A 25,060-nucleotide genomic window follows, 5' to 3' on the forward strand; every position below is an offset into this window, starting at 1 on the left:
AGGAAAAAAATCAGGGATATTGAACGGGCTCTTTAAAACAAAGTTGTATGCAGTGTAGTTGTAGCCATGCTGGTCCCAGGAAATTAGAAAGACAAGGTGGGTGAGGTGATGTCTTTTATTGGACCAACTGCTGTTGGTGAGAGAGACAAGCTTTCGAGCTCTTCTTTAGGAGTGGATAAACAGAACATTATTTATTTATCCATAGCAACATAGCAACCAGAGAAAAGGTTTCAAATGACAAAAGGCCTACACATATATTACCTACCTATGTTTAGATTTCCCACCAGATGTCGGGAGGCCTGCCTTTCTCCTGGTACCTCAACATCTGAGAGCTGGAGAACAGTGTTTCCACAGGAGTCACGGCTTTCTTTTGACTTCCTTGCAGCTTCGGGGCTGAGGCTTTAAAAACACCCACCTCCCGAACTCTTTGTTTAATTTTTCCCCTATCCTCCCCTGTGGTTACCAGCCAGACTGCTAACCAAAGCATAATGGGGGCAAAGCTCCAAAGGAATTGTTACTTAATAAACACTATTTTACAGCTATCAGTGACTGGGCTATCTCTGGCAATGGACTGAATTCATGCAAACGTTCATGCAAAAGCAATTAACCAAGTTCATGCAAAAGCTTCCTGCTTCCTCTTGCACTGATGAGTGAAAGTACCTTCCTGGCAGTAATAAGTCCTCAGCCAGGAGAGTGGGTGAGCTCAAACCCCGTCTGGCAAATCCGCCTTATACTATCGTTCGCAAAGACAAGGGATCTCTGAGGTTGCATTTCAAGTTTATGCCCAAGGTTCCTCAGGATTTTCACCAACATCAGGCAATCCAGCTCCTTGTATTTTACCCCAGATCTCATGACACTAGAGACAATAGAAACCTCCACTATCTGGATGTTCACAGAACACTGGCCTTTTATCTAGCCAGGACAAAACCCTTTAGAAAGCCCCAGAGGCAATTTGCTTCTTTTGCTGAGTGGATGAAAGGAGAAGCAATTTCCTCCCAAAGGCTCTCAAAGAGGATTTCCAACCGCACCTTCTTGTGCTATCAGCCTGTGGACATTCTGCTCCTTGACCGGTCAAGGCTCATTCTGCTAGCGCTCAAGCTGTCTCGGTGGCTGTGCAAAAAGGGATTCTTTCTCTCGGAGATCTGGGGGCGCGACTTGGAGCTCCATCTGCTCCTTTACCAGCCACTAGGGATCAGCCTTTTTCACTCGGTTTAAAGTCTCACTTTACAAAGGAAGGCTCAAACCAACGGTTACCAAACCCCTGGCTGCTGGGTGTAGACCAGAGGTTCCCAACCTTTTTGAGAGAAAGCCCCACCAGTTAACTCCTGCACCCCCCCATCCCACCCTGCCCGGCCATAAACACATATAACCCCTATACACACACACAATAATAATAATATTAATAACAACACTAAATTACATAAATTATAATAATAAACGACTCTTACCTGAATAAGAAGCTAAACCTTCCCTGGCGCAGCCGCCACCACACGCCCCGCATGGCCCCAACTCTTTCATCCCTCATGGATGGGGGGTGATGGAAGAGGCGGGTGCTGGCAGACTGGCTGGGGCTGCTCCAGGTCCCCATAGGCACGGAACTCGGGACTGCTGCTCCCTCGAGGGGAGCTGCTCCACCCAGCGCAGGGCTCGGGGGGCTAAATGACCTCAACAGTACTGAAGCCTCACGGAGCCCCTGTAATCTTTGGCGCAGCCGTAAGGCGTTCGCGCACCCCAGGTTGGGAACCGTTGGGCTAGACGATACTGCTGCTTAGCCGGCTGTGCGGCCACATCCTGTAGTGTGAGTGGCTCCCTCTGCTGGGCAAGGGCACACATCAGGGATTGCCTTTGATACGGGCAGAGAAGCCGCCAGGTGAGCGCCTGGTGCTGCAAGACGGTGAGTGCCACACAGTGCCTTAGCAAGCCATTGCTCATTCACACTGCAAATCTCGCGCTCACCTGAGCAGAGCAGCAGCAGCCGCAGCAGGGAGATCAGGCATTAACCCTCAAAGCAGCCCCTAGGCACCTCACCAGTGTTCCTGGAGTAATTACATACCAATCTGGGTGGAGGCAGAGTGTGCGTTGGAGGGATGCAATGGGGGTGTATGTGTGGGTGTGTGTTTGGAGGGCTGGGTCTCTGTGCAAAGAGTGCGAGTGGAGGATGTATGTATGGGAGATGTGAGTGTGAGTGAGTGTGTGTGTGTGTGTAGGGGTGTTATTCACACACACACTCACACACACACACATGCTCGGTTCTAGTTCTCCAAGCTGAGAGCACTCGTTGACAAGGACTGAATGAGTGCCAGCGGGCTGTCAGCTGGACAAGGTGTTGGTACCGGTGTATGTGCACCGACACTGTCACCTCCAGGCTGGATCAACAGCATGTCCCCATTGAACTCTGCCAGCCTCAGCTCACCGTAACCCAGCCCTGGCAAAGGGAGCAAGTGAAATGGCTGAAGATGTCGGAGCTTCAACCCTGCAGCTTGATTTTAAAATGGAACTGGTGCACGTCTCAGTGTTTTCACTGCGGGGTGTGGTGGGGGCAGACTCAACCAGCTGCCAGCCTTGGCCTGTGACGGTGCCAGCCCCAACCTCGCCCTTCCTGATAGGAGTGACTGGCTCTTGTCCTGCCCGGAGCAGCCTTGATTTCCCCTGCTTCCCTTCTGTGCCCAAATTTGGTTTGTCTCTGCGGCAAAGGCAGCCCCTTGTCATGCCCCATCCCATGAAGAGTTTTCTGTGCCTGCCAGGGCCCAGTCCTCACACTCAGCAGCCTGTCACGCGTCTCGCAGCTAATCTCTAGCAAAGCACGTTGGGAACACGGTGTTTATACACGCCAAAGCAGGGCCAGTTTCAGGCCAGTGGAACTAGGGTGAGCTCTCACTCATGAGAGCAAAGGCAGAGTCCAGGGCCTGGAGCTGGGTGGGCTCCTTCTGGCAGGATTGAGTTGCTCTCAGTTCTTTGTCCCCACCCTGGTCATTTCTCCGTCTTTGTCATACCTGAGATCTGAGGCATGCTGCTGAAAACAGGCTGAGCAGAGCTGAAAACAGCTCTCAGAGAGACGGCGTCCCACAGCGCTACCGTCTCTTGTCTAGGGCTCCAGAGCCACCTATCAGCACTGTGCTAGCACGGTATCTAGGGCGCTTGCAAGTATAAACATGACGACGTGCCCCAGGTCCACCCATTGGTTTTTCTGATTTCATTTCAGTGTCCAGTGCTTGGAAGGATCCTTTAATTGCCACTTTTTTTAATTGGTTGATTAGAGATGGGCTCAAGCCACGGAATTCAGAGCTTGGTTCCCAACCCAGCCCGGGTGTTGAGAGCTGCAGGACTTTGCCTGTGGCATTAGGAGCCGCTGTGCAGTGTGGATATGGCTCTGGCGTTGAAGCCAGAGTTGGACGTTTGGCTGGGGCCCATTGCTAACATTACCTTCTGCACATGAGCCCTTCTGGGCTTGCCCAGATGCACAGGTGCCAGCTGGATCCATCCAGCTCAGGTGTATAAAGAAAAATACTGCTCAGTAGCTGGCAGCACCCAGGAAAATGAGCAGCCATGAGTGGGCCAGTTCTGGGAAGTGCGGTGTGATGCCAGTGAGCTGCGGAGCTGGGGATGAAGACCATGGCTGATAGCGCTGCTGCTCTGTGCAGGAGACAGAGCATTCTCGGGGCCGTTCCCAGGCTGTGGAATGAACTCCCCCCAAGAACAAAGGATCTCCGCACCTCCCACTGCAAGTGCCCAGCGCAGGTCTCTGAGTGGCCTCCTCCCGCACCCGCACAGGAACGCCTGCAGGGAGTCTGTACGAAGGCAAAGGCGCACTAAGGAACGAATGGGCAAGGTGGACTGGAGTGCCGTCTGCTCCAGACCCAGCACTGGGGACTCCTGGACATCTAGGGTGAGCAGGAGACGACTGGCTCCAGGGCTGGGGACCGGGGCGCGATGCTCCGGGCGCTGGGCACTTTTCAGTTCAGAAAGAACTGGAAAATGTCTTCATCTGCAATGCACCAAGCCCTGAGACGTGCCCCCACGCCGGCTGTGTTCTCAGCGCCCTGGTGCTGCCCGCTCACACTGGCCCAGCGGGGAGCCGAGACGGAGCCAGCGCCGGCCTTGTGTGTGTCCCGGAGCAGAGGTCTCTGCCGCACGGCGCCCGGGCGGGAGCCGAGGGGCTTCGTGAAGCTTCAGTTTCACAACCCTGGGAACTGGAGCCAGTGGGGCCATTTCACGTTCCCTGGGGGGGCTGTTATTGCAGGGACACCGGGGAACAGGCCGCGCGGAGGAGTTAGGCTGGAAGCCCCTCGGCTGCCTGGATAGAGCAGGGCACAGAGCTGAATAACGTGTCCCTTGGTCAGGCCGCCTGCATCCAGCGCCAGGCTGCGAGGAGACAGCTCCCACCATGCCGGGGCTGCCCCCTGGGCCTGGCTGAATTCCTGGCGGTGTCGCCACATGGCATCGCCTCGAATGAAGGGTCCAGCTGTGTGCGGGACGGTGGCACCTCGCGGCCGTGCCGGCATCGCCCAGCACCGAGGGGCAAGGGAGGGGTCGAGGAGGCAGCAGGACTTTGACGGACAGTCCCCAGGGCCAGTGGGGAGAGGCCAACACGCCAAGTCAGCCTGATTGACAGGGTGGGCAGGCCAATGAGGGAGCCAGGAGGGCAGCGGGGTCCCGTCCTCCGTGTGAGCTGAGCTGGGGGGGGGGGGGGAACAAGGGAGACACCCCCAGCCCAGAGGCCGTGTGGCCGGACGGGGAGGGGGTCGTGCCCCCAACGGGGCGGCGCTGGGCGCCGGGCCCTGCCCCTAGCACTGGGGGGGAGGTGTCCGACCCGGGGCCTCCCTGCCACAGCCAGGCCTGGGCAGACACAGCCTGCGAGTGTCCCGCACACCCCACCGATGCTGGGGGGGGGCCGGGGCCGGGGGGGCGGCGCTGGGTGTTTGCCTGGCACCGCCCATGGTTCCTCTGTGTTATGGCTCCTTGGTGTATTTGTAGTGAGAGCCCCTCCCCCGCAGTGACAAGATGGGGGCTCGAGCCCCTCCAGGGATCCTGGGCCCAGCCTGGTCGGGGTTACGAGGACCCCACCACGCAGGAGAGTGGGAGGGGCGTCCTCGGGGTCAGGCGGGCGTGGGAGCGAGGACTGGGATCCTTCCGCTAGCCAAGCCCAGCGGGTCGTGTGTGAGCCAGGACGGTTCCCCACAGAGCGGGACCAGTGCCCGCTTACACTGAATTCCTGGAGACTCCAGGACAATCCTGCTGCGTTGGCCAGCCTAGCCACAGGAGAGAGTCTGCCCGTGCTCTGGAGCCAGGTGCACAGACACTGTGGCCTTCCCACTGGCTGTTTTTCCCCAGCATTCGCCAGTGACCCGCCCGCCATCCCAGAACGATCTGGAGTCAGGCTGGTGGGGCACGGCATGACCACGGCCTACACCAGACTCCCAGCTCATGTTACAGAGCAGAGAGCAGGAGGAAACGCTGGAAAAGCCCTGCATTCCTGGGAAGGGCTGCTCAGAGAGCCTGTCCTTGTACCCGAGCGTGTGTGTGGGGAGCGAGGGACATCTCGCCTCTCCCGGCAAAGCGAGCGCATGGCTAAGACTCACAGATCCCTTGTGTTCTTGTGTTCTTTGTTTGAAATCTGCAGTGGGGCTAGCGTCTCCAAGACGCTTTCCTAGACAGGTTGGACACTCTCAGAGGGTGGGGAGTGGGCATAAGCTCTCAGGCAGTGCCATGATACTCATCGCATGCTGGGAATGGTGCGTGAGGCTCTTTCCCGGCCACATAAAACTCCACCAGCCATTTCATACTACGGCAAGTGAGATGGGCTGGGGCTCTTCACGGGCTAGTAATTGCCTCCAGCACTGTCCGTTCTGCATCAGAAGAAGGAGTCTCCTTGCTCCAATCCTCGCTGGAGCTACTGTCCGGCTGGGTGACTTTCTAGCCGCAGAGACCGTTGCAGTGTTAAGAATGGCACAGTCATGGCACTATGCACCCAGCTCTCCAAAATGACTCCCAGCAGGCACTTTTCCTTCACTGTCAGGAGGTCTGGGGCCCGACAGAGACCCGGTGTGTTTTGGCTGCTGGTGCCCAGTGTGATCACCCTGTGAGACCCAGGGACAGCTCACAGCAGAGCATCCTTGCTGCCTTGTGTTCGGCCCCCGCTGCAGCTCTGCCCCCAGCAGGCATGGTGAGTTGTGGCAGGGGGAGGAGGAAGGAGCGAATGGGTCAGCAGCTGCCCTGCTAGCCTGGAAAAGTCATGGGAGAAGAGGGACTGGATGCAGGGTCTCCTGTGGCATAGGTGAGAGCTCCAACCAGAGCTGGCGCTAGACATAAGCAGACTAAGGGCCCAGAGCAGCTCAAGGGGGCCCCATTTGCTTTTTATGATGTGTTGTGTGCATGTTTGTGAGGGGGAGGCAAATATTCCTGTTTTGGGCCCCCCGATGGGCTAGCACCACCTGCTGTCATCAGGCTACAGAGCCATTCTCATGCTTGAGTTCCCTCTCACTGGCCTGAGTCTTCCTTTAGTTAGCCACAGTGGAGCAGCCTCAACAAGGAAAAATGAGGGTTCCCTGCATCAGAGTAGCCCATGGCTCGGTGGTTAGCGCACACCTCTGAGAGGCACCAAAGCCCTGCTCCCCTCCGGCAAAGGGGAGTGTGAACCACCGCGTCCCACAACCCTGCTCAGTGCTCTAACACTGAGCTACACGTTAGGAGGGAGATGATGCTCCTCCTTCTCCTCCACCCGCCCAGCCGGTTTCTGTGAGCTGTCTGCAGGGCCCAGTCGGGTCGGCGAGCTCTGAGCCTGCAGGTGAGTTGGGGGGACGCCTAGCTTCTCTTTCGTCATGCAGCGCTCTGTGGCTTAGGCAGCTGGGTGCAGGCACAGCCATGGGCACTGAGGGAGCTTCTACTGCAAACAGACACCAAATGAGCGTTTGGCGCCTCGAGGGTTTGGGGCAACTGAATGGGGCTTGTGAGTCCCAGAGCGGCCAGATTCTGGATTTAGGCGCCTAAGTCCCTTTGTTCCTGCAGCCCTACAATAATTCGGCTCGTCTTGGAAGAGCCAGGCACAGGCAGAGGTTTCAGAGCTTGCATCGGCAAGAGAAACCTTCGCTTTTTATTATCCATTAATAATAGTAACAACCCTAATAATGAAAGGATTGACCCTGATTGGCTAATCTACTCACAACTTGTGCAAATGCTCATCCAGTCAGACTGCAGCATTTCCAAACCGCAGAGTGATCAGAGAAATGGCACCAGAACTAACCGACAAGCCGTTCTCTAGCAGGGAAACGCTCCAGCAGGCTTTGCTGGTTTCATTTATAAGGCGTTGCCATTTTCCCTGCTCCTCAGAGTCCAGGCATTTGGTAGAGGGAAGCACGGCTCATTCAGGCAAAGTTGGCAGGGAAGGCTCACCACTGGCACATTGAAGCCAGCCAGGGGCTGACAGAATACATCAGACACTTAACACAGCATGAGTGAGGCTTCCACAGCACACTGGAAAAGCACAAGGTGTTGGTCCAGACTGCAGCGCACCAGCCATTTAATTCTCAAGAGACCGTGTCACCTCACTTTTGAAGCAAAGATCAGATTGTCTAAAACCTCCAGATCTCTTACAAACCGAAGCCCAAGAGAAATGTTCCAGTTAGTTTGTTATGAAACTTCCAGTGAAAATTGTGGATGTTAAATAAATATACATCCCCGAAGGGTTGGAAGGCCTGAGAACCTCACAGTGAAAAGGACTAGAGAGCAGAGTGACAGTGAATTCAATGGCTGGCCTTGTTCCAGCTGAGCAAAATGAATCAGCAATCTGAGCGCAGAGTGACAAGACAATAGGGCATTTAATAATGACGGTGTTGGTAACATAGGTAAGGAAATGTGTCTGTTTACAAGTTTTAAGTTGACAGCATCGCTTTAAATAAGGAAATATATTTGTCAAGAGGAGAAAACTATCTCGAAAGCCCTGTACATTTAGGCAGTGCAGCAGCTAAAACTACTCTGGATTCAAGTGCTATTAAAAGTCTCCATGGAATGGTTTCTAAAATCTCTCACTTATAAAAAAAAAAGTATTTTAACAAATTGCAATGGGTGATCATTCTAGCCTAACAGTGCACTGTGACCGTTTGTACAATAGAAAAGTGGTGCTTTAAATAGTGACTTTAACAAGCTACTAACATGTTCTTTATACAACATGCAACAACGTAATGCCTCACCAGCTGGAGCCAAAGTGGGCTGCAGGGACTCCTCTAGCTCCAACAAACCTTCAGCGAGTCACCCAGTTGGGAGTGGTCCCTTGCAGTCCCTTGGCACTGGACTCTTCCTCAGATGACTGCATGGCCAGTGTGCTGTCCTTCCAATAACACAAATATTAAATACACGCAAGCTGTAAATATTTTAACAATCTTTGACAGCAACAATATTTACTTCCACAAAACAGCTGAAAGGCAATTCCAAAAAAAGGAGCTGTGTCCCCAAACCAGGAGACACCAAATTCTTTGGTGGAAGCCAAATGGCGAAGAGAGGGCCCTTTCTCACCGGGGAGCCCTGGAAAAACATTGCACCGGGATTCACAGGCGAAAGGCAGCAAAGCATCCGTCTCTGATGAACTAAGAACGAGCTCCTCTAGCCTCGTGGATTCACAGCTGTTCTCCGGATGACCCTGCTCTGAGCCGAGCAGCTGGTGGTGCAGCAGAAAACTCCGAAAATGGAAGGAGAGAGGCACGAAGGGGAGAGGAACGGCAGGGAGGATGGAGGGCAGCGGGGGCAGATTACACGAACAGATGTTCACACAATCTCCAGCCACATTTAAGGACTTGTTCGGGGCTATTTATTGCTATTGACTTTCTGTGGCTTCCCCCCCGTCCTGTCCCATCCCGGGGTTCCCTGCAAGTTCAGGGTTGAGGAGAGATTCATCCTCAGGTTTCTCATACTGTAGAGAAAAACACAAGGGATCTGCTCCAGAGCTTTGGTTTGTTTACATCCCGATTCAACATGCTTCTTGTCCCCTGCCGGAGACGTATTTACTGAGTTACGTATACCACACCAGCAGGAAATCCACAGCTCCTTCGCTGCTTCAGGTTCTTTCAGTAGCTCTATGGGAAACCTGAGCAGCTGGAGTCAGGTAGCAGGACATCTGTGGTTTGGGCTTCTTTAAGGGCAGACATTGTGGTCTGGTTAAAGTATAAAATGTAACTGTGCAGCATAGATCACGCCTTGGCTTTCACTCACTAAAGTGACCATGTGTGATGCGCTCACATGACTTCTGGCACATCTCTGCACATGGCACAGCTCACCGCCCGTGACCGGACAGCAGTTGTGTCTGTGCTATGGGGACTTGGCCTCAAAACCATTTTAGATCGGTTACTAATTGGGGTGGAGACAGAAGGAGAGTGAGGTGGACCGGGCTGTACAAATCTGTCTGTGCTGGGCAGAGAGCATGGCACTAGCTGCCCACAGTACGCCTGACCAAACCGGGTCTTTCCACATGGCGAACATGTGCCGTGCAGTATTTCTTAAAGGAGATGAGGAGGCTTTTGGTAGCAATGCCTTGGACCCTGGCCTGTTCTGGATGCTTTCATGCTTCCTCCCAGGTGAATTCTCCTTTCTACACAACATGTCACGAGCTACTCCAGTTCTCATGTGAATGGCTGCTAAAACTGAAATAGCATCAGAACTCAAGAAAAATGTTGGTTTAGAGAAGTCTCATTTTTAAAAGGCATCAGTAGACGTAATTGTAAAAAACAAAGGGTCAGCGACATCGTGCTGACAATTCTCAGTAACTGAAAATGGACAGAAATTATGTCCTGGGAACAAAAGACTCCAGTTTCCCCTGACTGGTTGGCACATTAGCCCTTTGGGCCAGGACTCAGTCCCTTTGGTTCTGTTATTAATGAAAGCACTTGTGGTTGGCTGGTTTTGCTGTACAGTATCCCATAAGGAATCCCTGTCTCTATTGCCACCACCTTTCACCACTGCTGTAAGTGAAGGTCCATGGTGGTGTTTAAACTGAGATCAGTGATGTCTAGGAAATCTATATTGAAGAGGCTGGGCCCGGTGGTGGTGAGAGAGCCGAAGCCAGAGGCTGAGCTGGGCGGGGTGAGATCCAGCCATTCCATAGTTTCCCAGGGCGATTCAGTGAAACTCATTTGTAAACCAGAGCCTTCAGCAGAGCAGGGCGACAGCTGAGTCTCCATGGGTGAGAGGGGACTCTGTAAAATCTCTTGGGATGTCAGAAGTTCATCTGCAGCTTTGCTGGGAAACCCGTCAATCAGCCCTTCAAAGTGAGACTCCTCGCCTCCCATTTTCAGGAGGGAGATCTCGCTGACCCTTCCCAGGGGACTCTGGGAATTGAGTAAGACCTCGAGGTGAGTGTCATTGGTGCCTGTACAGTGATCAAATGAGAGCTGGGCTGAGGAGACATGTTCGAATGGAGCAGAGGCCTTCGGGAGTGAAGTGCTGGTGTTCCCTGAAGACACCGTTATCTGAGGTACTTTCTGGAGGCAGGAACGATCTTCTTTGGCATTGGCTGGCATTTCTGTTTGCGAAAGGAAATGGAGACGTTAGCCGCAAGCTGTGTAAGTGCTGCACAGCTCCTTGCAACAGACACCCACCTGCACTGCCACATCCCTGTGCCTGCCTGCTTCCCCTTACATCCGACCCCACGCTCTCTGCCCTCCCCACTTAGCAACCATCCACTGGCTCCCTTTTCTCCACCTCATCAAACCCACCCAGCCTCTTTTCAGTGGCAAAGCCCTTCCTGGCTTAGCCCAGTGGTTACGTAGCCCAGCGGTTCCCAACCTGTGGCCCAAGGGGCCAGAAATTGCCTGTGGGGTCTTCCAAAATGGCCCATCACTCCTCTCCCGCTGGCTACAGAAGGGAGCCACTGCCTAAGGACCCAGGTGGAGCGTGTTGCCGTGGGGCTACGAGACTGGTGCAGGCTCCCTGCTGCACCCAAGGGGATGGGAGATCAGCACTTCCCTCCCCTGGCTGTAGCAGGGAGCACGGCAAAGAGCTCCATCTGGGTCCCTAGGCGCTGGGGTCCCTGCTAGAGCCAGAAGGAGGGGAGCACTGATCTCCCATCCCCCTGGCTGCGGAAGGGACCTACTGCCTAGGGACCCAGGTGGAGCGCACGGGGCTACAGGACATGCGCGGTTTCCCTGCTGCAGCCAGGGGGACGGGAGATCAGCAAGGAGGCAGCCTCCTCGCTGGACTCCTTCCGTATGGCTGCAGCCAGGAACCACCATGCTTGAGGAGGGGCAGGACTCTCAAAATCAGTGCCTACTGCCTTCCGGTTTGGCCTGCACTTAGCAGGTCACCCACTGTGACTTAGCCGCCAGGCCCTGTGCTTCAGTGAGTAGTGACAGTCACTCACCTACACCGGTGCTTTGTCTGTGAGCGTGTGACAGACTGCGAGTCATTTACAGGTGTAAAATAGTGACTGTAAGAATGAGCACACTAGCATCAAAATGGTCACTTCTGTAGTCCTTAGTGGTGCATACGTCAATGTGTTTCAGGAGTTGATAGCCTGCTGGCCCCTCGGGGTTGTAAAAATGATATTTGTGGCCCTCGAGCCAAAAATGTTGGGAACCACTATCCTCTCATCTGCAATCAGGCTGCCACCACGAATGCCAGCCGCCATTGCCCGTGAGTTGGATTTTCTGATCCACGCCTTTTTGCTGCCCCTGTGCAAGGGAGGAGTTCACCAGCGACAGCTGAAAACCCATTGCACTGTTCTCCTGCAACTGCCTCCTTGCAACAGGCCTCTGCTGAGAGGCCTAGTGAGACTCGGCAGTGCTTGGACAGGGAGCGCGCGAGGACTGCTGCGTATGACACGGAGCAGCATAGTCTCCCTGGTGAAGGGAGAGCCAGTCCGGTGTCTATGGGAGAAAGGCTGGAACAAGTGGCTCTCTCTGAACTGGGGGGGGCCTGACTCAGGGTCAGAAAGTTGCTCTAACTTTCTGTAAGCAGGACACCAGGGTCCCTGGCTTTCTCGTCAAATCACCTAAAAACCCAGTGTGGCCTGGTTTGTCCATTGCATACATGGCCCTGCTAGCCCTCTCCCCGAACAGCTCAGCTTCCAAAGTCATCACGAGCCCTATCCATGGCAAGCAATAACCAGCAATGCCCGAGAACACGGAGCTGAACACCTAAGGAGTGAGGGACATGGGATGCTTTAAAACTTCATTACCTAGTATGGAAGCTAAGCATCCATGATGCTCTCCCTATAGGCAATGGCATCGCCTGGGTACAGACAGTGGCCCCGTAGGCCATCAGCAGAGCTCGTATGCGTGGGCAAGGAGCAGAAGGAGTGTTCCCCAAAGGCACGGGGCATGGCCTAGGCAATGCTTTGCCTAGACGCGGACATGGTAAACGGGGGTGGGGAATGCGCCTGGGGATGCAAAACCTATTAGTGGCTCACTACCCTGTGTCAGCAACGCCTGTCAGGCCTGACAAGCTCACTGCACCAGCACACTGCTGTCACAGGATGCATCTATGTTGTATGATGTGTCAAAGGAAAGCTTATAACCTACAGGTCAGCATACGCAGCCCGAGCTGTGTGTGTGGTGTTATCTATACTAGAAATAGGTTTAACCTCGGTACCCAGGCGGGATGATTACCGACGGTCTCCCAGACAAAGGGATGTTGCTTTACCTGTCTGCGCAGGTCTCAGATGTAAAGCAAGCCATGCAAGCCTAGATCAGTGGGAATTACAATTGCATCTGAGGTAAACGGGACAAACAAGTCCCCAGGAAGCTAAGAAAACAGCGTGGCTCAACTCCCCGGAGAGCAAGCAGTAGAATAGAAGAACTTTATCTGGGGACACACTTCCAAAGGATACATTGCAAAAGTTTACAGGACTATAAGGTGGAAAAAGAACCCTTTGTTGACTAAAAAGGACAGTATTATCTGTATCCTTGAGAGCTGGATCCTGGCCCTGGTGGCTGGTGAGGCTGAGAGATTGCTTTCCGTGAGTTGCTTATCTGAGCCCGGTTAGTCTGGGCACAGCAAAAACAACGAGAGTGCTGTAGCACCTTAAAGACTAACACATTCCTGCAGGCAGAAGCTCTGACGAAGCGGGTTGCAGCCCACGAAAGCTTATGCCCGCAGAAATTAGTCAGGCTTTAAGGTGTTACAGGACTCTCGTTATTTTACCTGAGACAAAGATTTTAGCCTCCTAAAGTTATGTTTAGCCTCTCAGAAGTGTGATCTATATTTGTTTCATTTGTAACCATTTAGGTTTCCGCTATTCTTGTTTATATCACTTAAATCTCTAGCCTGCTTAATAAACGTCTCTTTGTTAGCGCAGGTGTAGCTCTCAGTGCTGTAATACTAAGGGAAGTGAAATTGTAATTAATCAAACCGGCTGGTGTGTGCGCTATCGCTTTGGAGATAGCAAACTTGGTAATTTCTGTGAGTGGCCAATGACAGGAGCTGGGCACTCCAGGGGAACACTCTTCCAGGGGGCTTGGGAAGTGGGGTGCACCGAGCGTTACCTGCAAGGCAAAGTAGGGGCTGGCAGAGTCCTGAGCTGTTTGTCTGGGGTGGCTAGCAAACTGGGGTGACAGGGAGCTGGCAGGCAGCTTAGGACCAACAAATCTCTCCCTGGCTGGGGCAGAGGGTCACACAGCGATGAACAGTTCTGGGCCCCATGAGAAAGTGTCACACACTGTCACTGGTCTCCCAGGGAATGGGGGCAGGTGGTGCTCTCTCTAGGGAACGGGCATGAGTGATAGCCTAGGAAAAGCTCCCCCCAGGAGAGAGGTAACAGTAATGGGCCTGGGGAAGGGTTAAAAGCAAAGCTGTCCCTCCGTGGTGGAGATGTGCAGGGCTCCTTGAGAGCTCGGCTCCACTTTTTTAATGGAAAAGGTTTAAAACCAGCCTCAGCCATTCATGCCTGGGAAAGCGAATGCAGGTCGGCAGCCTCAAACTGGGTCCTCCAGGCGGGCTCTGAAGGGCCCCGGTCATTCCCATGGCGCTGAGCACACGTGTCCAGCAAGGGCCCGCTCTGTAAGGTATCAAATCTCTGCCTACCTCCACTCTCAATCAGCACATCCAGAAGCTCGTCCATTTGCTGACTTCGAGTCATCTGCTGCAGCAAAACAGCACAAGAGGAGAGCAGGGGGTTAGGAAGCTGTTTCTCAGGCCAAGGGCCCGAGCACAAGACGCAGCTTTGATAGTCCTAGAGTGCAGGAAGGCGAGATCCCGTGCCATGCTTAGGAGTATGTCGGAACACCAAACGCGGGCCTGGGATCGGCAGCCAGAGAAGGAGCAGCCAAAGGGGATCCCCGAGGCTCAGAGGACTATCCATGCAGTATGGATGTGCTTGGCTCCTGATTTCCTCGTTTGCTGTGTCTAGTGAGCAGCGAGCCAGTCTCTCTCCCCTCCCTGCACTGAGCTCACAGGCTCCAGGGTTGCTGCACGGCCACTTAGAACCATCTAAATCAGCCTCTGCTTTGGAGCTGGGTTTCGGAAGGCTGAGGACCGAGTCGGGTGCACACAGCCTCCTTGGGACTCGGTGCCCAGCACACCCAGTGCACGCCCCAGCACGATGCCTCCTCCCCCATGCCCGCATCCCCCTGCTGTGCCGGGGAGCCTTGCTGACAAATGGACTTTCCCTGTTGTTTCCTTTTGTTTAAATGAAAAATGCCTCGTCCCCCCCCCCACGCCGTTATGTGCCACTGTTTCGGGCTGCCCCATGGCCTGGGCGGGATGAGGTTGGGTGGTCGCAGTCCAGTTACCAATGGAACAACTGTCCACCATCACAGCTGGCACTAAGGGGCACCTGGCTGCAGTTCTGTGAGATGCAGGGACTACATGGGCTCTGGAGACTGAGCTGCTCCCTCACCGCAGGGAGGTCCCTCAGGCACATGGCAGAGGCACTCCAGCAGGGGCAGAGCAGGCCAACCTTGTATTTTACTGGAGCCAAGACTTTCCAAAGAGAACAGTGATTTGGGTGCCCAAACTGGGACACTCCTGAGGGGCCAGGTTTCCAGCGAGTGTCGAGGGCCCCCCACTGGAGCTTACATCCCTTTGAGGTGTCCCAACTTGGGCACCCCAAAACCAGAGCTCCTGTATCACTAGCCCCTTCTGCTCTGCTTGGCTAGGGCGCGAGTCTGCAGGGCTGTCAGCCGAGCACCTTTCACCAGCACAGTATTCACTTACCACAGACAGTCAGGTCTGATGCTGCCTGTCACACTGAGACACTCGTCAGCAGCTAGCGGCTGGATGCACACCACAGCCTAGGCAACTCAGGCCGTTTCTGGACCACTGTGCTCCACAAACGCCTGCTGCTCCCGCAGGTCACTCAGCGCTGCTCTGCAGGAACAGCTCCCTAGTGCCTGCGCTCCTGCCTCTGGGCATACGCCTCCCTGGGGGCCTTTGGGTGCTGACCTCCCACCTAGGCCCCAGAGCTAAGTGACAAGACCGGCATTTGTGGGGCCCGATCCGGCAGGCATGCTCAGAGGCTGCCTACCTCTAGCGGGTGGGTGAGTTCACACAAAAGACTCCCCTCAGGTGTCACTAGGACTCCAACCTGGGGTCTCCCCAATCCCTGGTGAGTGTCCTAGCCACTGGGATGGGCATCATTGTTCTCCGTGACCCTGGGCTAGCAGCACGGGTACCTCCTCCCGAGAGAGGGTTTGCAGCTGGGAATCCCAAGCAGAGATAGACGCCTGCTTTAGGCACCTACCTTTGAGCCAGGGATGGGGCTTCGCACATCCCCCGCCATGGGTCTCTCCCTTGGCTGGTTGGTGCTAATGTGCTGGCTTTTGTGGGCTGTAGTCTAAGGCGCCGAACTCTCCCCGCTCATTGTATAGGGAGCCCGGGTGCCTAACACAGGTTTTGTGGATCACAGTGACTTTCTAGACACCTAACTCCTTTTGTGCACTTAAGCCTAAAATGTCAATTCCAGCTATTTCTCATCCCCCCTGGAAATGTGCCTGTTTCACTCACAGACGAGGGAATGTGCTGCAGTCGCCACAGCCGCTCGTTGCACAAAACTCAGTCAAAACAGAACAAGACCAAAATGGTAAAACCTATTCCTGTAGAAAATAAAAACCATGCAGTTACCTGCTTCACTGCATCCGCATAGGATGGAGGCTGCTTTACCTCCGAGAGGGCTGGGCTTGACTTACAAAAACTTGGGGATGGAATAGAAAACTTTTGACCTGCCTGCGTAGCCATCTGCGTGGGGGAAATATAGGGAAATGTAATCAATCCACAGGCAAAAGGTTATGCTCCTCTCTGCCATTCTTTCTACCTTAATTTGGGGCCTCCTTTCATCCCAGTGTAAACCAAGAGTAACTCCACTGGAGTCAATGGTATTACACCCATGCCAAACCAGACCGAGAGAGGGAAGAATCAAACCTGTGGGCACAACAGCTGGATATATTAGACTAGTTACGAGTTCCCCTAGCTATGAGGAACCATTCGACTCTAGCTGTGTGCACAGTTCTTGTGCAGTTTAACATGAGATGGCCCTAACCAGTTTGTCTTCGAGCGCCCCCATTCAGCTCAGCTGTGAACGTCCCTCCACCAGAACACGAGGAAAAGCAAAACAGGCAAAATAATATGCTGGTGAAAAATATTGGCCAAACTTTGACAGCAAGGTCCCAAAGATGCCACGTTGATGGTGCGTAACCCCACCTCCCCTGCCCTTATCTCCTCTCTCACAGCAGCCCTGGCTGATCCTGACCAGGTCTCATGCTAATTAGTTCAACGCTTGTTTTTTGACACCCAACCCAAATTCCAGTGTATGACTAGATCGTCTGAATCGCTGGACAATACTCCAGCCAGGAGACGCAGTAACCCCACTCCGCATCTCTACAGCTCCTTGCCAAAGGGTCTCTAGGTGGTGCAGTGGGTCAATTCTCTGGACCTTCTCTGAAAATGTGGTTTACATGGGGTAGGGCATCCTTGCAAAACGGTCATACTTTACCCCTCTCAGCCTGAAATCTCCTGCCCTTCTCCGGAGATGATCATGGAAAACCTGATTCTATTGTAATTGTCACAATAACTCACCCTACGTATGTGGTGAGAAGAATTCTGTGAGGCTGGATTAAGGGAACGAGTTGCACGGGTCTTATCCTGCCGTTTTTCTAATCCCACCCATGTCACCATTTCAGAGAACTCACACGGAGCGTTTACAGAGCCAGGGGAGTTGTCACCCGCTGGCCTAGCAGGAAACCTGCACCAGAGAGATGAGTTTCTTGGCAGAGACTCTGAGGGAAACTGGCTAGAACACGGGCTCCTTTTGTACCAGGTGCTGGCCAGTGCGGTGACGGGGTGGCGCTCTGTGGCCTGCTATACAGAAGGCTGGACTACATCAGAACGGTCCCTTCTGGCTTTCAAACCTGTGAGTCTTTGAGAAGATTAGCTAACACCCCCTCCCAGCAGGTAACAAACTCCTTTCCCCTTCCTTCGACTTCACGCCTCCACCCTGCTGGCCGGCTGTCTCCCCTGCTCCCATGGGGTTAGCGTGGTAGCGTGGCTGTGGCAGGCCGAGTTATTTCTGAGAGTGTCGATTCACTGTGGGCATAATGGACACATCCTTCTTCCCCAGGATCTGTGACCATTACCACCCTGCCTGGGAACCCAGAGGAACGGCTCACACCCATGTTACAGAGAGCGCAGGTCATTCAGGGCGGCTGTGACACACCCTTCCCAGCTGGGGACGCCAGGCACTGGTGTGACGTCCCAGCAGGGGAGCTGAGAGGCAGCCCCAGCTGGGAAGGACTCCGGGGGCAGCAGAGACAAGTTTGGCTCAGAAGCTTCAAACCTGCCTCGCTCCCATCAGGGCAGAGGAGGGCGTTGCTGTGGACCAGGGAGCTGAGAACACAAACAAGTTGCCCTGGTTACACGGTTTATCGGTGGGCCTGGCTTATGGTGGCTAAGGAGATTTAGCCACATGAAGAGAGACCTGGAACGCCGTCACCCTGCTGCTCCCCCTGGTACAACCTGCTCCCTGTGCCGTCACCCTGCCGCTCCCTGCGGTACAACCTGCTCCCTGTGCCGTCACCCTGCCGCTCCCCCTGGTACAACCTGCTCCCTGTGCCGTCACCCTGCCGCTCCCTGCGGTACAACTCCCTGCTCCCTGTGCCGTCACCCTGCCGCTCCCCCTGGTACAACCTGCTCCCTGTGCCGTCACCCTGTGCTCCCTGCGGTACAACCTGCTCCCTGTGCTGTCACCCTGCCGCTCCCTGCGGTACAACCTGCTCCCTGTGCCGTCACCCTGCCGCTCCCCCGGTACAACCTGCTCCCTGTGCCGTCACCCTGTGCTCCCTGCGGTACAACCTGCTCCCTGTGCCGTCACCCTGCCGCTCCCTGCGGTACAACCCTGTGTGATGAATCTGCAAAGCAGAGGACTACAACTCCCAGCCGCTTGCTCCCCACTGCAAATCCCCTTCCCCTGGCCAGGTAAGGGGAACTTGGTGCAGGCCGTGGCCGGGCTCTGTCCGGGAGCGGGAGCTGCATGGCAGCAGGGAGCTGGACAGATGCTCCAGGAGCTGGGGGCACAGCTGTGACTGCTGGACATCAGAGCTGGGTGCAGGGCTCGGTGGGCCCTATGGGGGAGCGACCGCAGCTGGGCAGGGAGCCAGTGCAGAGGGGCCATGAGAGACACTGAGCTGGGCTTGGAAATCGCCAAATGCTGCTTTGCTGGCCTAGAGACTGGCCTGGAGCGGGCACCCCCGGCACAAGGCGTGGAAAGCCGCACATGGGCATGAACTGTACCAGTGTGAGCCTCTGCTCCCGGTCTCTGAACCTTGCCCCTTCCCTGCCAGCCCTAGTAAAACCCTTTCCCTCAGCCGCATGGCCCCGGGCTGGCTACAAGGCCTCGCTGCTGAAGTACCAGTGCTTGCCTCTGAGCTGCAGTGCACCTAGAAGGCTCCTGGCCCCCTGTGGGTTTCGGGTACAGGTGATCCCAATAATTACACTCGCTGCCTGTGCTGTGACTGCTGCTCTCCACAGTACAAGCCTGCTCCCTGTGACATCCCCAGTACTGCCCGATCCCGCTGCCTGTGGCACCTCCTATACTACCCCACGCCCACTGCCTGTCACCCCTCCAGTACCCCGCTCCCACTGCCTGTGTCACCCCTCCAGTACCCCGCTCCCACTGCCTGTGTCACCTCCTAAACTACCCCACGCCCACTGCCTGTGTCACTTCCTAAACTACCCCGCTCCCACTGCCTGTCACCCCTCCAGTACCCCACTCCCACTGCCTGTGTCACCTCCTAAACTACCCCACGCCCACTGCCTGTAACCCCTCCAGTACCCTGCTCCCACTGCCTGTGTCACCTCCTCTGCCCCTCCCCACTTCTTGCAGCTCCGCCTGGGCGGGGGCAGAGGGGGGGTGAGGGGCCCTGGATCCCCCCAGCCCGGAATGGGGAGAGGAGACCCTGCTGCAGTCCCCAGCCCTGGGAGGGGGAAGAGCCCTGGGAGGAGCAGAGAGGGGCTGGGTGTGTGTGCTGAACTCCAGGGTGGGGCTGGGGGGGCAGCATTCACTGCTGGGCAGGGGACGGGCAGTGTGGGGTGAGAGCTCCTGCAGCAGGGGCCCCTGTTCAGTGCAGCTGGGGGTGCTGGCAGCACTGATTGTCACCCCCATGGGGAGGGCAGGGGGTGCGCCCAGCACCCGACAGAACAAACACACAGCGCCAGCGCTTCGAACGCTCAGGGTTGGGGCGATTCAGGCTGTCTGCTGCTGGTGGCTGGCAATGGTGTACTCCCTCCAGTACCCCTGCGCTGGGCGTAAGCAAACTACGCAATTGCTTAGGGCCCTGAGCAACTCAAGGGGGCCCCTATTCGCTCGTAGTGTGTGTAGTGTGTGTTGTGTGTGTGTGTGGGGCGGGAAATATTCCTGTTGAGGGCCCCCACAGGGCTAGCATCACCTGTGCCCCTGCTGCCTGTGTGCGCCTGTTCCTAACTGCCCCGATCGTGAGCAGCTCTGTGAACACAGCCAGTGTCAGCAAGACCCTGGCAATCACGCTGCAGCTGGGCACGGCATTTGCTCAGCATCTGGCCCTTCCAGTTACTCTGCTGGCAGAGAGTCAGGGCGGCTGAGCTGGGAGCTGTGTCTGGGCTCTCTCTGGGCAGCACACCCAGGCTCTGGGGTGATGAGCCCCCCTGGCACTCCGGCTGCTCTCTGCCAGGCTGCCAGCGAAGGCAGTGAGCTGCCTGGCACCTGGGGCTCCTGACCTGTGGCACTGCTTTTCAGCCAACGGGATGAGCCACAGAGGCGCAGCCTACGGCTCAGCCAGGGGAGACGGCGCAGGTGCTGCTCCACTCACCACTGCCCTGCTTTGAACATGCGCCTGGGATGGGAGCCGGGGCCCTACCTGGAGAACGCCCAGCTGCACGTGGCTTTTGGGAGTTCTGCCCTGAGACTCTGGTTTGGGCCAGATCAGTGAGCGTGGGGAGAGCCGAGGTACGTGAGACCAGAGTCAGACCCGCTGGAAGCAAGTGCAACCCCATTCATTCGAGCGGAGCTGGATCTTCTCACACCAGGACTGGGCTGAATTACCCACAGGCAGACGGGCCCCTCCTGCTCTCAGACGTCCCTTTCACTCAGCTGCCACCTACCCTGCAGGTGCCTAAATTCCCCAGCTGTCTACACACCCTCTGATAAAGTTCCCATGGCACCTGTATTGCTGCTGTGGGCATGCCCAGAGCCCCCTACGTTTTGACAGCTGGCCCCCTAGCTCATGCCTAAGCCCAGCAGGATCCCTGCCCCCCCCATTTCCCCAGCCTGCAGAGCCTGATGCGGAAGGTCTGTGCCAAGGCTGATGGCCTCACCCAGAACACAGCTGTGGAGGAAGAGCTGTGCCTTCCTGATAGTCCTGCGCCCAGTGGCTGGGCAACTCTGCCTGGACGTGGGAGACGCAGGCTCTAATCCCCCCTCTGCCTGATGCAGGGTAGCGCTGCCCACTAGGCTGTAGGACCGGCTCTCTCAAGCTCCTCTGGGGAAGCTTCTCCACTTTGTCTAAGCAATGAGTGGAGCCGGGAGCAGGGGCAGTTTCTCTCTTTTGAGGGCCCAGGGAACATTTGATTATTCATGTAAAGTGGAACAGCTTCAACAGGAGAGAGACGCAAAAAACTCCACCCTAAACTACCCTACAGCCCAGTGATGGGGGCGCTCCCCTGCAACGGGGGCACCCCAGTTCAAGGCCCTACTCCAATGGAGGCAAAGGTGGATTTGAACCCAGGTCTCCCGCAGCTGCTACCAGGTTTAGGCACTACCTCCATGACAGGGTGTAGTTGCTGAGTCCCAAATGGAGACAGGTGCCTCCCTCCGGCCCAGACCCAGGCCACAAATCCCTCTCTGCACTGGGGCTTGCGAATCGCTCCTTGGCATCTCCTGGTGGCTTGCCAGCTTTTGTGGCTCCCAATATCGGTGCCTGTCTCCCCCCAGGCAGTGTACAGGGACCCTGGGCACCGAACCCAGGCTGTGCATCCCACTGAATGGCAGGGACCTAAACACTGGAGGTTGCAACGTTGAACCTAAGCCCTCTGTGTGGCTCTAGCCCCCAGCCAGTCCCCTGCTATGGGGCCGCAGACCGCCCCGCGCGTGTTGTGTCTGCAGTGTGCCGGCCATGCCACAAGAGCAGTGCGTTTTGTATATCGCAGGTGCATCATTTGTGTTGTATGCCTGCTGTGAGAGCAGTGTGTGTGTCCTGTGTGCCCATTGCATGTGTGATGTGTGGCCCATTGCCAGTGTGGTGCACACTAAGCACAGTGCTGTGAAAAGCGGAGGGTCGGGCAGGCGGGGTAGCCCCCGGTCATGGGTGAATCCTTGGCACCGCCCCGTGGTGTGATGTGATCCTCTGGGCTCCCGGAGGAGACAGCTCCGGGCTCTGCGGCTGGGAGCAGCCTCTCCCCAGAGCTCAGGGAGCCTGTCCTGGTGCTGGCTGGAAACAGGACGCCTGGGGGCCGGAGCAGGCAGGGTCCAGGCTCTGCAAGGGCTCTGGGGTCGGATTGGCCGAGTTCTAAGCTGGCTGTGACCCAGGTTACCTCTCCCTGCCTGTGCTTCCAGGCCCCGCCCCCCTCCCCCGGGCCAGTGGCAGTGTTGAGCTCCAGGCCTGGGAGCAGAGGGGGCGACAGTGAGGACATCACCACTGCAAGACTCCCCATTGCTGCCTCTGCCTCTCTCCTGTGATGGGGGGCACCCGGGGTGGCATTTCCTACAGTGCACAGCACGGGCCTACCTCTGCTCCACTGGAGAGAAAAGGCAAAACTCCCTCTGACCCCACTGGGAGCAGTGTTAGTTCAGTGCTGAGTGCGCTGGAAAACCCCCATAATGTGATGCCTGGGCTCCCCGGGGGGCAGAGCTGGTCGTGCCCAGGCTCCCAGGGGGGCAGAAATGGCCGTGCCCAGGCCCCCCGGGGGGCAGAACTGGTCGTGCCCAGGCTCCCAGGGGGCAGAGCTGGCCGTGCCCAGGCTCCCCGGGGGGCAGAGCTGGTCATGCCCAGGCTCCCAGGGGGCAGAGCTGGCCGTGCCCAGGCTCCCCGGGGGGCAGAGCTGGCCGTGCCCAGGCTCCCGGGGGGCAGGGGCGGCCGTGGTGCAGGACAGGCTGTCCCTCTAATGGTCCAGAACCAGGGCAGACGGGAGAGCTCCTGGGATGGCCTGTGCCCAACCTCATTCCCAGGCCAGAGAGCTCTGGATAAGCAGCCCCAACACCGGGGCGATCTCCGTCGAGATAGGACAGAACGGCATCAGCCTCGCGCGCCCCCCACTTACCGGTGCTGGGCAAAGTCGACTGCTGGCCTGCGGGGAAACACTGCGCCCTTCTCCCTGAGCGCCGGGGGACACCGAGAGGAGGTAGTGGCTGTTAGGGGACGGTGGCAGGCTGATGGGCTGCGGGCTCTTTGCAGGCCCCAGTGGAGAATGCTGTGGCGAGCATTGCGGACTGAGGAAGGTGGAGGAGGTGATGGCGCTCTGGCCCGCTGACTCCAGGCAATGGCTGCTCACAATGCGAGGCAGCTGCGGCGTCCCACAGTTACTTAGTCTATCCAAGCTGCTGGCCTGGGCTTTCAAGGCAGTTTGTTTGGCTGCGAACGGGCAACTGGCCACGGCGTTTTCTTGCTTGATGGGAACCCCGAAGAAAGGCTGGGCGGGCGGCGCCGTCTCCTCCAGGCCATTGCTCCTTTTCCGCTTCTGGAGTTGCATCCGCAGCTCTTCCACCTGCCTCTGCTCCTGCTGCAGCTTCCACGTCAGTTCGTTGATGACCTTCTGCTTCTCCACCAGCATCTTGTCTTTCTCTGTGTCGATCCCTTCCAGCTCCAGCTGGATGCTCCCTCCGTTCATGCTGCCCAGGAGGCTTTCTTCCGCGCTGCCCTGCCCGGGGGACGGTTGGAGACCGAACTGGGGAGAAGTCATTGGGCCATCGTTGAAGGTGTCTGGCAAAGAGCCGCTGACGGAGAGGTCGGAGGAAGCTGGGGAGATGGGGGGGGTGGAGCTCGTGCTGCCGAAGGGATAGAAGCTGCTGGCTAGCATGCTGGCCGAGGGCTGCGGCTGGCAGCTGGACAGAGTGTTTGTTGGGGTGACTGGAAAGGTGACCGTTGTTATTTCGTTGAAGTTTGGCACCACGTTGCCACTGCAGTCCTGGAAGGGCCGCAGACGCTCCGTCAGTGCCGTTTTCGTACCGGAGACGGGGAGGCCTCTGATTCGGAGCTGCTGCCTCAGTTCTGACACCTAGAAGCGGAGCCAGCCGTTCAGTGACATTCGCTTCCAGCGCCTCGCCTCACCATCAGACCCCTCACCCGCTTGTGGGGAAATACCTGGCTGCGGGTATTTCCGGCAGTGAGCGTTCGCCTGGCCTCCTGCCTTCTGGGACTGAGCCCCCCCCACACGGCTACTCACAGTCACTAGATGCACCATGCACAGCCGAGCTATCTGCACTGCCTCACTGTGTGCTAGCAGAGGAAATACGTTCCTCCTCCCCGCAGCCACAGCTGCTATATGCGGTGAGACCGAGCTGTGAACAGGTAACGCGGAGAGCAGTGTTCCTGGAGCGGCACTTCTCATGGAACACAGGCTGACCATGGGACCCGCTGTCCTGCCTCGCAGCTGGCCCACCTGGAGCGGTTTCTGGGTCTGCTAATGGCCGTGAGCTAACGGGCCTGCTGCTTTAGCACAACGAGTAGGGGCTCAGGCCTTTAGATCCAATAGCCCAGATTCAGGCTTCCCAGCTGATTTAGCCAGGACACCCCCACACATACTTCACTTGCTAATCCTTATTCCGCTCCCTGTACAATACGGATTATTTTATACCTCCCTGCTTCCACAGGAGACTGCTCTGGACTTTAATCAGGTCTGAGTGTAAGTAACAAAGCCTGAAAGAATTGTGTGTGTAGGTGACTCACATTAACCCAGTGTGCATCTTTACTCCCCCCTGCCTTCAGTGGCGGCTCTGCATAAGAGGTTAGTGACTCAGCTACAGCTTCTAGATACAGGACTAGTCCCTGAGTTCAGACAGCAGGAACTCCTGCTTCTCAACCCCAATGTGGTGGAGTTGTTCCCACAGACAGCTCCTCAAAGAGGTGTCACTTCGGGTCCTGCAAACATTCTGCATGGCTCTGCCCACCTGCCTCAGTTTGATGGCAATCAAGGGATTCTTTGCACAGCGGCACTAGCACGTTCGCTATTACCACTGCATCCTTTGCCTCATCACAAATCAGAGCATTTGTGAACACTGAGGCACTGAGCTGTTCTCCGTGCCCTGTATATTTTGGTGCAAGTTCAGGTTCCAGCCAGCTCATCTCTGTTCCCGTGGGATAGCTGATAGACGTCAAAGCATTTTCATTGTAAGCACTGTGTGAGGAGCTGTTAACAAATGATTAACGGGAGGTTTGCACTCACTTTTAGATCATCCAGGTTGGAAGGCAGTGGGCCCGGTTTGATAGAAGAGACACAGGTCTGTCCTGAAAAGGTGGTTTTCACTGGAGAAAGGGGCATGTTGGTGACCGGTGCTGATGAAGAGTTTGAACTTTTGACCATTTGCTCGCTTGGCTGCCTGAAATGACAAAGGAGAGGTTCTCGGTAACAGTGGCCAGCTTTTACCACATTTACAATAGAAAACGGGGCTAACTTACGGAAG

General features: G+C 56.1%; 1 protein-coding gene across 7 annotated transcripts in view; it reads right to left on the reverse strand.

The window, feature by feature from the left end:
- Positions 1 to 7,795: 7,795 nt before the first annotated feature.
- The window catches only part of MYOCD (myocardin), a 73,827-nt gene continuing 56,562 nt past the window's right edge, over positions 7,796 to 25,060 (reverse strand). For 4 of the 7 annotated variants that reach the window (XM_067547737.1, XM_067547740.1, XM_067547744.1 and 1 more), the window contains 5 exons: positions 24,823 to 24,976; positions 22,702 to 23,655; positions 16,042 to 16,155; positions 14,005 to 14,062; positions 7,796 to 10,507 (listed from right to left, as the gene is read on the reverse strand). In XM_067547737.1, the coding sequence (XP_067403838.1) occupies positions 9,939 to 10,507; positions 14,005 to 14,062; positions 16,042 to 16,155; positions 22,702 to 23,655; positions 24,823 to 24,976 (1,849 nt within the window). In that variant the 3' untranslated portion in view covers positions 7,796 to 9,938. The remainder of the gene's footprint in view (positions 10,508 to 14,004; positions 14,063 to 16,041; positions 16,156 to 22,701; positions 23,656 to 24,822; positions 24,977 to 25,060) is intronic. The other 3 variants (XM_067547739.1, XM_067547742.1, XM_067547741.1) reach the window with 3 other exon arrangements.

The sequence above is a fragment of the Emydura macquarii genome, unplaced genomic scaffold (genome assembly GCF_026122565.2).
Source record: "Emydura macquarii macquarii isolate MOO-44397 ecotype Brisbane River unplaced genomic scaffold, CSIRO-AGI_Emac_v2 contig_1230, whole genome shotgun sequence".
Taxonomy (NCBI): Eukaryota; Metazoa; Chordata; order Testudines; family Chelidae; genus Emydura; species Emydura macquarii.